Source organism: Oncorhynchus nerka, linkage group LG17 (genome assembly GCF_034236695.1).
Source record: "Oncorhynchus nerka isolate Pitt River linkage group LG17, Oner_Uvic_2.0, whole genome shotgun sequence".
Lineage (NCBI taxonomy): Eukaryota > Metazoa > Chordata > Actinopteri > Salmoniformes > Salmonidae > Oncorhynchus > Oncorhynchus nerka.
The window spans coordinates 25,337,484-25,350,766 of NC_088412.1; the positions used below are offsets into that span (position 1 = coordinate 25,337,484).

The 13,283-nt window shown below is 37.5% G+C and overlaps 1 protein-coding gene across 2 annotated transcripts; it reads left to right on the forward strand.

Annotated features, from left to right (window-relative positions):
* The first annotated feature begins 8,202 nt into the window (after positions 1-8,202).
* LOC115144960 (MOB kinase activator 3A-like) lies at positions 8,203-12,085 on the forward strand. 2 transcript variants are annotated; one of them, XM_029686131.2, is made up of 4 exons: positions 8,203-8,383; positions 9,345-9,897; positions 10,570-10,772; positions 10,976-12,085. In XM_029686131.2, exons 2-4 carry the CDS (start codon positions 9,480-9,482, stop codon positions 11,003-11,005), a joined length of 651 nt encoding a protein of 216 aa, XP_029541991.1. In that variant the 5' UTR covers positions 8,203-8,383; positions 9,345-9,479; the 3' UTR covers positions 11,006-12,085. The 2 variants fall into 2 exon arrangements, with proteins under 2 accessions (XP_029541991.1, XP_029541990.1); XM_029686130.2 differs by having other exon boundaries at positions 9,438-9,897.
* Positions 12,086-13,283: the final 1,198 nt, after the last annotated feature.

The following is a 13,283-nucleotide window of genomic DNA, read 5'->3' on the forward strand; positions in this document are numbered from 1 at the left end:
TAACAGGGGTGTAAACAAATTTGTTCACAACATTTGAGAGAAATAAGCTTTTTGTGTGTATGAAACATTTCTTGGAAATTGTATTTCAGTTCATGAAACATGGGACCAACACTTTACATGTTGCTTTGATATTTTTGTTAAGTGTACTTTCACCAAGTGAAGGTTCTTCTTTATGAAGTAACGATAGAAGTAGCTGATAACGGGCTACATAAACACTGATAAGACAATTCAAAGGGGGAAACACAGCATGTACAGTTGAAGTCGGAAGTTTACATACACTTAGGTTGGAGTCATTAAACTAGTTTTCAACCACTCCACAAATGTTTTTTTAACAAACTATAGTTTTGGCAAGTCGGTTAGGACATCTACTTTGTGCATGACACAAGTAATTTTTCCAACAATTGTTTACAGACAGATTATTTCACTTATAATTGACTGTATCACAATTCCAGTGGGTCAGAAGTTTACATACACTAAGTTGACTGTGCCTTTAAACAGCTTCTCTGATAGGCTAATTGACATCATTTGAGTCAATTGGAGGTGTACCTGTGGATGTATTTCAAGGCTGTGGATGTATTTCAAGGCCTACCTTCAAACTCAGTGCCTCTGCTTGACATCATGGGAAAATCAAAAGAAATCAGCCAAGACCTCAGAAAAAAATTGTAGACTTCTGATAAAAGAATGTATAAGGTTTAAGATAAATTATTAAATTATTATATGCGGGAAACTTAACCATTAGGGATGAGAGGTTATGTAACATGGATAAGGAGTAATTAAAAATATTAAACATAAGTTAGGTTAGACTGGGAGAGAGAGGAATGTGTGTGTATGCCTAAGAAAACACCTAGTAACAATTAAACTATGGTTGAACCGACCCGGCTATAACTCTGAGAATGTGCGATAGGACAGGGAGTACCCCTCCAGTTTTCCTTTATCTGGGGGGGACTGGAACTGTCAGCTGGGTAGTGATAAACTGTGGTGGGAATTTGGGAGAAGAAGATATCTCTCCTAATGTTAGTGTGCATGTGTGTGTGTAGGTTAGTATAATGTTATAGAAGGAATATCTTTGTATATGAACGGCAGAGCTCTCGTGAATAAACCTTGATTTGACTAATTGTGAGCTGGGAATTCTGTCTGTTTAATTTAAACCAGAACTTTACACACTCTGGGTTGCAGACCGATTAGAATACTTGAAAATTCTATATCAACTTCCACAAGTCTGGTTCATCCTTGGGAGCAATTTCCAAACGCCTGAAGGTACTACATTCATCTGTACAAACAATAGTACGCAAGTATAAACAACATGGGACCACGCAGCCATCACACCGCTCAGGAAGGAGAAGCGTTTTGTCTCCTAGAGATTAATTTACTTTGGTACGAAAAGTGCAAATGAATCCCAGAACAACAGCAAAGGAACTTGTGAAGATGCTGCAGGAAACAGGTACAAAGTATCTATATCCACAGTAAAACAAGTCTTTTTTCGCCATAACCTGAAAGACCGCTCAGCAAGGAAGAAGCCACTGCTCCAAAACCGCAATAAAAAAGCCAGACTACGGTTTGCAACTGCACATGGGGACAAAGATCATACTTGTTTGGAGAAAATTACCATCGTTATGTTTGGAGGAAAAAGGGGGAGGCTTGCAAGCCGAAGAACACCATCCAAACCGTGAAGCACGGGGGTGGCAGCATCATGTTGTGGGGGTGCTTTGCTGCAGGAGGGACTGGTGCACTTCACAAAATAGATGGCTTCAGAAAACGTATGTAGATATATTGAAGTAACATCTCAAGACATCAGTCAGGAAGTTGAAGCTTGGTCGCAAATGGGTCTTCCAAATGGACAACAACCCCAAGCATCACAAAGCCCTGACCTCAATCCTGTAGAAAATTTGTGGGCAGAACTGAAAAAGCATGTGCGAGCAAGGAGGCCTATAAAGCTGACTCAGTTACACCAGCTCTGTTAGGAGGAATTCACCCAACTTATTGTGGGAAGCTTGTGGAAGGCTACCCAAAACATTTGACCCAAGTTAAACAATTTAAAGGCAATGCTACCAAATACTATTTCAGTGTATGTACATTTCTGACCCACTGCGAATGTGATGAAAGAAATAAAAGCTGAAATAAATCATTCTCTCTACTATTACTCTGACATTTCACATTCTTAAAATGAAGTGGTGATCCTAACTGACCTGAGATAGGACATTTTTACTAGGATTAAATGTCAGGGATTGTGAAAAACTTAGTTTAAATATATTTGGCTAAGGTGTATGTAAACTTCCGACTTCAATTGTATGTCAATAACTGTTCCATGGATGTGTGTGTGTGTGTGTGTGTGTGTGTGTGTGTGAGGGTGGGTGGGAGGTGTGAGGGAGGGTGAATATGAATATGTTTAGGAGGGCGGGAGAGAATGGGTGTGTGGATGTATAGGGTATAGGTTGTATGCGAACAAAGGAAAATAGCTATATGGATGGGTGTAAGGGTGTCTGAGGGGAAGAGAGGGTGGGGGGGGGGTTCTTGAACATTCAAGAGATTATCAGAGGATGTGGTTTTCACTTCAAAAAAGGAGAAGTGTCATATTTAAAGAGGAGCTGGGTTAGAGAGGCATATGCTGGTGTAGGCATCCTGATAAATAAGTAAATAAGAACTTTCCCTTATATCCCAGCACACGGACCAAGAAGGCCATTTTCTAATTTTGAATTGTACCTTACATGGTACAATTCAAGGAACCTCAAAGAGACTGAAAATGTTAATCTCCACAAATCATTTACAGGAAACCTAGAGATTACTATTCCCAACTACAAAAGACTACTCCTTTTTTCTCAAAGTAAGAAATGCTATTCAAGAATTGACTACAGTTTTATTTCCAGAAATGCACTCAACAATATACTGGGTTAAAAAATACATGAAATAGTGATATTTGATCATTCTCCTGTATCATGCTTAATTACATCAATAGAAAATTCCTTTAGTGATATAATGTGGAGAATGAACAGAGCACATCTTCAAGACCTGAAATGTATTAAATACGTAAACAAAAAAATAAAGACCTTTACCATTACAAATATAGACATATAGGACAGAATAGCCGACCACCTAAATAATTTTGGATACTTTTAAGGCGTACGTTAGGGGAATGATAATCTCATACTCTGCAAAAGTTAAATCTGAGTTTTAAATTAAACTGAAGGAAACATTTGAAATATGTTAGAAAAATACCAAAAAAATCTTTACAAGGCAAAGAAGAAAATATAATGAATTTAAGCAGGAGTATGATGTTTTACTTTTGAAGAGAGCCAAAAACTAAACTCAAATGAAGCATACTATTTAATGGCAAATAAACCTGGTAAACATTTTGCAGCCCTCACAAAACTAATAAATGCCAAACCAGTTATAATTTTAAATGATAAGGACACAAATGCTTGAATTATAAACAACAACTCTATTCATAACAATTTAAAAGCTTCTATGAAATGTACATGAATCAGAATTAAACAACAGTTTGATTGATCATACAGCCTTCTTAGACTCAAAAACCCTGAACCAACTATCAGCAGACGAACCCCCCCCCCCCCCCCACAAATTTCAAATCACACAAAAATAAATATTATACACTGTTGAAGCATTCGCACGGAGAAAAGCACCAGGTATGGACGGCTTTCCCATATAATTTTATTTGAGTGAGTTTTTAATTGAGGGTTACTCAAATGATAACACACGTCACTCAATTCAGTGGTTCCAAGTTCCATGTATCATACAGTTATTTCAGTTATATTAAAACCAGGAAAATCCGGAGAGTCCCCTGCAGATTATAGACCCATAAATGTAATAAATTATGACAATAAAATAATAACAAAACTCAAAAGCAATAGAATGGCAAAAGTCATGATACATATTAATCAATCAGGGTTGGGTTAAAATAGACATTTACAAACAAATACAAGAACATGTTTCAGTATAATGCAATACACTAAAAAAACAAGATATAGATTTATCAATAATGGCTGTTGATGTCGAAAAGGCTTTCAACCGGCTTGAATTACCTTTTCTATTCAAAACCAAGTTTACATCTGAAATAATAGATTTTATACAAATATTATATAAATATCCTAAAGCTAAACTATACACAAATAATACATTATCTGATTAATTTGCTTTAGAAAGGGGCACAAGACAGGGATGTCCTCTCTCACCCCTCCTGTTTGCAGTGGCAATTGAACTGCTTGCAGAAAGAATTGGTGAATGCACCAATTTGTAAGTCGCTCTGGATAAGAGCGTCTGCTAAATGACTTAAATGTAAATGTAATTAGACAGGAACCAAACGTAACAGGTATCAGTATTGGTAAACATGAATAAACTAACTTTATTTGCAGAAAGCACAAAAAGTATTCAATATTTAGGATGCTTAATAAGTGACAACAAACAAAGATAATTGTATCCCATTACTCAACAACATGAAAGCAGATCTAATTAAATGGAACAATATTCCCATAAATCTTACAGGTAGAATAAACCTCTTTAGAATGGCATGGCTCCCAAAGTTTCTATATTCTATATTTATTTTTCCTACCTAAGACATTATTTTAAAAGTGTACTTGACCTAACAGACTTTATATGGGCAAATAAACGTCACAGAATAAAAAGCAAAGTTTTACATCGGTGTGGTTTTAACTTTCCAAACCTGTGACTTTATCAACTCGCCCCCAAGGCTTTTACTTGCGACATATTGTTAAATGCACTAAAGAGGAACAATGGGTGCATATTGAAGATGTCATGCACATCCCCATAACATTTTCACGTGTCTATTTTCAATCGATAAAGCTAAGAACATGAACAACTTCATAACACTATAACAATATAACAATATGGAAGAAAATGTAACAGATTCTACTAGAACCAATATCACTCCTCTAAAAACACACCCATATGGAAAAGTCTTTGGATAGCTTTTCAGAATTAACTGATAAATTGACCCACATGGGAAAATAAACAAAGGCATAGAAACCGTAAATGACTTGGTAATAGGAAATACATTTATTTCCATGACAGAATTAAAAAGCCATTTTGGACTGACCAATGTAGACATTCTCAAATACATGCAACTTAATTAAATACAAACAAAAACCTGTCAAGCTCACTTAGATCTTGCTGTGGAACTGTGTGTGTGTGTGTGTGTTTGTGTACTGTGTTTGTATGTCCTGAATGTAAACACATTTTGCTTTCACAATTTAACATTTGTTAAACAGCACCGGTAGGCTACTGCAACCAGGAAACTCAGAAATGTCCAACTTGCTAACAGACTGGCCCTAGTTATACACGTGCTGTGTACACCAGTTATCGAGTAAAAACGTCCACATTTCCGAGGTCAGACTATCCTTGAACGCGGCACTAATATAAAACGAAATACTGTATGTTTTATGTGTGTTTTTTAAATTAATTAATGTATTTTATTAACCACAAATCAATACAGAAAGTACATGAGGGAACACAAGTACATATAGACTACATACAATGGACAAATGGACAATCGCACTAGGGGGTACAATATCACATTACAATTACACAAGGACCTTAAGGGACATACATACACTTACAATTATAACAGCTTTTTTGTTAGTAGAGTATTTAACTGTGTTAAAATACAGTTCAATTTCTTTTTGTAGGGTGAGAAAATGTGTTTTTTGTTTGTAAATTTACATTTGTGTATATGAAATTTGGCCAAAAGAATAATGAAATTAATTACATAAAAATGTTTCAGCTTATTTCTATCGTATGTAAAGAATCCAAGCAGTACATCTCTCCACAATAGTGTAAAATCTTCATAAATGGGTTCAATTATAAATCTACTGATGTCTTGCCACAATTTTCTTACATGAATACAATGCCAAAAAGATGCAACACTGTTTCTGGGTGGTCATTACAAAAGGAGCAATTTGAGTTGATGTTTTCTTTAAACTTCTTCATATAGTGGTTGGCGGGATAATATCTATGAATAATTTTAAAGGAAAGTTCCTTAATTTTGTTAACAAGTAGGTATGTGTGTGGCAACATCCAAACTTTTTTCCAACAGATATTATCAATAAATCCATTCCAATAAGGCATGACATAGGGTATAGATACAACATCCTGCTGAAACAAGGTTCGTATCACTCTGTTGTTGAATGGACCAAAAGAGAAACAAATCTTTCCTACTGATGAGTCAACAGGGTCAATAGAAGATCAACAGGGTCAATAGAAGGTAGGCTCTGAGGGTCAGGTCTTGACACATTCATGAATAACAGAGCAACACCTGAGGGAATGACATCTAAAACAATGGCTTATAATAACAATAGAGGGAATGGCTTATAATAATTTCTTTACCAGCTATGGAAATACCTTGTACAGGACTATTATTTAAAGAATTTGCAAGAAGTTGGGTGATTAATAAAAACAGGTACGGGGAGATAGGACAACCTTGCCTATTCCTCTCTTTAACTCACATCTAGGTGAGGTGCCATATTTCAATTTGATAGAGCTGTTACCATTTGTATAGAGAGTCTTAATAGCCTTACAGAAAAAATCCCCAAAGCCAAGTCTCTCAAGGGAGTGGAAGAGAAACGGATGCTCTACTGTGTCAAATGCTTTATAAAAATCTAAAAATAATATGAAGCTATCCTCAGTTATTAGGTCTGTGTTACGGATATAGTTATCCTGTGTGTGTGTGTGTATCCTGTGTGTGTTTCTTTTCTCTCCTTCTCCCCTCACAGGTGAAAACCATCACTCCCCAATCAGTCAACAATCAATCATCAATCAGAAGACACACCTCCTCCTATTTCCTACCCTATCACAGTTCCTTCCCCATGGTTTAAAAACCCCATCATTTGTTTGCTCTAGCAATCTCTCGCTCAATCTCTAGCTCAATCTCTCTGTAAATGCCATGTCTGTAGGTCTCTGTGTTTCACTCTCGCTTTGTGTCTTAACCTCTCTTTTGTTTAAGCACCTCATAGCACTTTGTCATCACCTGTGAGTATTGTTTTTGGTTATGGTGTTTGCTTGTTGCTGGTGGGAAAAGGGGGAAACCAAGACAAGTCGCCCATGGGCATACACTACCCGTAGGTGAACTTTGTCAAATACACTAGTTAGAACTGGGCGGACCACCCACTGTATTTTTGGTTAGTTAGTTAGCTGTTGTTAAAGTAGGCTAGTCTAGCTTAGGGGTGTTTTTGAATACTTATTGTTTCTTTCCTTGGGTCCAGCTCAGCCCCTTTTCCTGCTCCCCCCATTACCGTGTGTTTATAAATAAACCTAGAGTTTGACGGTAGATTTCTGTTGTCGTGGTTATTTCGTGCACACTTTTACTTTGTCACAATAATAATTTGCATGAGTTATGTTACGGGTCTCATTACCATCCCCCCTAGACTGTCGGGCCAAAAGGGATTCGTAACAGTCTGAGTAGTCAAGTATGTCTAATACTAGTCTGACATTGTTAGAAATATGTCTGTTCCTCATGAAGCCAGACTGTTTCATCAATGATTGCATCCAGGACTTCTTTAATTATTTTTGCAAGACAAATTGGATGCCAGTTATCAATGAGCAGCACTTCTTTTTTTAGGCTTAGGTATCAGTGTTATTAACCCCTGACTCATTGTAGGAGGGAGAACATTGTTTTTAATACTCTCTAAAATACTTCAAATACGAAGGGAGCTACTTGTTCAGAAAATGATTTGTAAAATTCTGATGTAATTCCATCAACACCTGGTGATTTATTGTTCTTTAGATGTTTGATATACTCTATAATCTCCAACTTTGATGGGTTCATTACACCGTTTAGATTCTATATCACTGATAGAGTGAACATTGTTCAGTGAGTTAAAAAAAACATATCTATGGATTCCTGACAGTACGTAGAGCTATACAATTTTCTGTAAAAATTGCTGCAGTATTTAGCGATTAATTTTTGGTCATCTGTAATAACACCATCAATGTTTAATTTATGGATAGTGTTATTTTTAGAGTGAAATGTCTAAAGTCTAAAGAAATAGGATGAATTATGTTCTCCCTCCTCAATCCATTTTTTCCTAGATCTAATAAAGGCCACTTCTGCTTTTAATCTATATATATTATCCAGTTTATTTTGTAACGCAATTAGTTCCATACGAAATACTGTATGTGCGCCTGCTTGGTCCGTGTAAAGTGACGTAAAATCAGAGGAAGTGCTTGTTATTTCTTCTTTTTTTTGGTAGGGAGGGGCTTATTTTAGTTGCCTTAGTAAAGACTTAGCGCTATGTTCAGAACTACTGACGTTATACATTAATTAAAATGTAGCCGTTGTTATATATTTAAAAAGGATTAGCAAAGTTTATTATATTCAAGACAACACAGCAAGGGAAGGAGCATTATAGCGTAACAAGTAAGTGATAACGTTAGCCTATCTAAGTTCGGGGAAAGTGGTTGCGTTTACGGTCAGCTCGTTTTGGAGCAATTTACTCCCATTATTTCTACGTTAAATTATATAATGAATAACATGTTTTAAGGAGTAGTTTGTGGTTACATTTATCATGCGAAAAGCAAGAAGTACGATTGTATCTTTTTTTCTCATGAATAAACTTGGCGCGGTCATCTTTGAAGCATCGTAGCATCAGCGCTCCGGCTACCGCTAGGATACATCATGGACTAACGTTAGCTTCTATACTTAGTTTGTTTCAATTTTGCTCCTGACCACTTCATCTGTCTGCTGGCTAGATATAGTCATATTAATAACCTCAATATATGACATGTCGTTATTGTCTGAGGTCACTTCAAAAAGTTGTGCTAGTTGTACATGCTATCTCGCTTTCCTGAACCAGGCCTTAATGTATTGTGAAAAGTAGGAAATTACTCATAGCTTGCAACAAATTGTAACTACATTCTAACAACCCTCACTTTTTGCAACGTGGTAACTAACTCTGTGACGATACTCACTTTGCAACATTGTTGTTCAGGTTATGTTGGAGGACAGACTTCCTTGAATTTACCACTCTTTGGACAGCAGTCATAGATGTGTTATATATTTTGGTTAGTTAAATATGGTTTATTAATTTGATTAACTGTTTAATCCGTAGATTTTTTTACATTTATTAATTTTCAATAATGGATTGAGACACCACAAACACTTACACTATTATGCATTTGTACCAAACAACAAAACTAATGGTGATGCAGATTTGTGAAATGTTACAGATTTATAGAAGCGCCACCAATAAATACATTGTGGGCCTACGTTGTTGGCATTGCAGCACCAGACTGAATACTGCACGTTACTGCTAAATTGGACAATATGGAATATATGTGAATCTGACACAAAATCATCCCCCCCCCCCCTCTCTGATTAGACCCTTCAGCCTCAGGACCAAAACCATCTGTGAGAAAAATACAACCATTGTATAACTGCTCCACTGTTGTTTATATCTCCTTGTTCTAACCAGTAAATCATTCATTAAGACATAAACAAACTGACACATGCAACAATGTCCATGGCCCTGAAGCAAGTCTTCAACAAGGAGAGGACATTCCGGCCAAAGCGTAAGTTTGAGCCCGGGACACAGCGCTTTGAGCTGCACAAGAAGGCCCAGGCGTCTCTGAATGCAGGCCTGGACCTGAAGCAGGCGGTGGCGTTGCCCCATGGAGAAGACCTTAATGACTGGGTGGCTGTTCACGTGGTGGACTTCTTCAACCGCATCAACCTCATCTACGGCACCATCAGCGACTCCTGCACCGACCAGACCTGCCCCGTCATGTCCGGAGGGCCCAAGTACGAGTACCGCTGGCAGGACGAGCACAAGTACAAGAAGCCCACAGCCGTGCCAGCCCCAAAATACATGAGCCTGCTGATGGAATGGATCGAGGTACAGATCAACAACGAGCACATCTTCCCCACCAACGTTGGTATGTACAAAGAACGATAACTATGTAGATGAGATCTGTTATTTGGCTATTCATGATGATGATAAATAGGTCTGAATCATCTTCATGGGCTGAATTCCTTGAGTTCTCTGTCATAAAGTGCAACAGCTGTATCAGTTAATCTACTATAATTCAGAAGTTCTTAACCTTCCGTTCTTCACTTCCTCCCACCACACAACTTTGCGTCTGACTAGCTGTAGAAACAGCCAAGCAATGACTTTAGAAATGGTCACACAATCTACAGTAGGGTATAAATAGGAATGCATGTACACATGTCCCCAGGAATGCATTTTAAAATGCTATTAGATTAGTGTAAGAGGATAGACTGATAACTTCATCTATTCTTGATGGATGAAGGGAAATATGAATCCTCTGCCCTAGGTGTGGTAATTTCCAAGGCTCACATATCTCAATCAAGTGATACTCCAGTACACAAGAAAATAACATCCCTCACTTGATTCACAAAAACATAGAATATTTATACCAATTGTATTTGCACCCAATGTAATATTTAAAGTAGAGAATTAATCTGACAATTAAACTGAACCAACCACAGAGATGAGGTTGAGAGCATGACCACATTTGTGTTTACTTTACATGTCACAGGAGGACACGTCTTCATCTTTTTTGTCATCTTATGTTTGCTTTTTGAAGGTACTCCCTTCCCAAAGACCTTCATGCAGGTAGCTAAGAAGATTTTGTCTCGCCTGTTCCGTGTGTTTGTCCACGTCTACATCCATCACTTTGATCGTGTGAACCAGATGGGTGCAGAGGCCCACGTCAACACCTGTTACAAGCACTTCTATTACTTTGTAACAGAGTTTAACCTCACAGACCACAAGGAGCTCGAGCCACTGGTGAGTGAGAAAAAAATGATTGAATTGTCTGTCTTGTTGAAGTTGTAATTTTCATATATTTTCTTACATATTACATGTTTGTTTTGCAAATGAAGCTGAAAGGGAAGTTATGATGCCAATATTGCACCCTAGAATTGTGATGTTTACAAGCACATTTGTGTACTTTTGCTATCATAATGTTGCCATCACTCCTGCCCCTACAGAAAGAGATGACATCACAGATGTGCCACTAAGGGAGCCCCATTGACCACTTGATAAATTCCAGCTTGAAGACTAGTTCCGTCCCATATAGAAGACTGAAACAGGAAACCAAATCTAAAATAGTCTATTTTTTATAAACAAGTAATGTTATCTTTTTTAACCATGTAGGTTTGTCTAACCAGGAACCTTGTAAGGCATTCTCTTCATTTTAATTTTTAGAAAATGAGCACAGTATTAAGAGATTTTACTTTAAAAAAAAAGTTGAATCAGTCCTGTAATTTAGTTCTTGTTCTCTTATCTAAAATGAATATGTTTTTGTACATATCTAAGATTGTAGTATGTGGAGACATTAAATGTACTCCGTGTTCCTGCTCTAAACTCAGTGTCATATGTTTAATTATGAAATGGGTCGTTTTGATGCTGATTAGACGAGCAGCGTTCGAAGCCGTGCAGTATTGTCATACATTTGTATTTTTCCCGGAATATACATTCAAACTGGTATATTGTTTGTGTATTACATCTATTCAATTGTGTTGTTTTGTAAAATAACTGAGAACAAGGCCTGTGGAGTGAGGCCAATCAACATAGTAAAACAGTCATGCAGGTCTTAAGTTAGTCCACAAGGTGGCGAAAGGAGCACACATAAATACGGCTGGTGAAAGGGTTGAGTTTATATTGTAGCAGGAAGTCCATTCAGTGTTGAATACCCCCACTCAAATGAAAAACATATCTGCCTACCTTAGTACTATGGAAATACAGTTTTAAGGACACCTTAGGCAATATAAAGTTACTTTTTAAGTTAAGGTTGTCTGTTGGAAGTGATTTGATCTGGACTAGCCCTATGTTTGAGTCAAATAATATACCAAACATAGGAGTCCTGAAGTGAACTGAATGTTTCATCCACGTGTGCTGATTGTTCACTTATCTCCTTTGTTAGTATTGTCCCAGTTTGAATAAGGAGAAATGAAATGAATGCCATTTTGCAGGGTTCCCCAACTGTTGTTGGACCTAAAAGACTTAAAAACACCAACGCAGCTCCTTGTCATTTTAATTCTGGAAATCTTTTCCAAAGTATTCCCGTGCACAATAGAGACAGTTGAAGTCAGAATTTACATACACTTAGTTTGGAGTCATTAAAACCCGTTTTTCAACCACTCCACACATTTCTTGTTAACAAACTATAGTTTTGGAAAGTTATCTACTCTGCATGACACGTCATTTTTCAATTGTTAGTCAATTATAAGTGAAATCATCTATTACAATTCCAGTCGGTCAGAAGTTGACTGTGCCTTTTAAACAGCTTGGAAAATTCCAGAAAATGATGTCATGGCTTTAGAAGCTTCTGATAGGCTAGGTAACATAATTTGAGTCAATTTGAGTTGTACCTGTGGATGTATTTCAAGGTCTACCTTCAAACTCAGTGCCTCTTTGCTTGACATGGGAAAATCAAAAGCAATCAGCCAAGACCTCAGAAAAAAAATTGTAGACCTCCACAAGTTTGGTTCACCCTTGGGAGTCATTTCCAAACGCCTGAAGGTACCACGTTTCATCTGTACAAACAATAGTACGCAAGTATAAACACCATGGGACCACGCAGCCGTCATACCGCTCAGGAAGGAGACGCGTTCTGTCTCCTAGAGATGAACTTACTTTGGTGCGAAAAGTGCAAATCAATCCCAGTACAGCAGCAAAGGACCTTGTGAAGATGCTGGAGGAAAATGGTACAAAATTATCTATATCCACAGTAACACGAGTCCTATATCGACATAACTTGAAATGCCGCTCAGCAAGAAAGAAGACTGCTCCAAAACCGCCATATAAAAGCCAGACTATGGTTTGCAACTGCACATGGAGACAAGGATTATACTTTTTGGAGGAATGTCCTCGTCTGATGAAAAAAAATAGAACTGTTTGTCCATAATGACCATTATGTTTGGAGGCCGAAGAACACCATCCCAACCGTGAAGCATGGGGGTGGCAGCATCATGGTGTGGGGGTGCTTTGCTGCACTTCACAAAAGAGATGTCATCATGAGGATGGAAAATAATGTGGATATATTGAAGCAACATCTCAAGACATCAGTCAGGAAGTTAAAGCTTGGTCACAAATGGGTCTTCCGAATGGACAATGACCCCAAGCATACTTCCAAAGTTGTGGCAAAATGGCTTAAGGACAACAAAGTCAAGATATTGGAGTGGCCATCACAAAGTCCTGACCTCAATCCCATAGAAAATTTCCAGGTGAAACAAAAAGGAGAGCCGTCTTTGGTAAAGTCAAACAAAGATCAACCTGTTTTAAGACAAGTTGCAA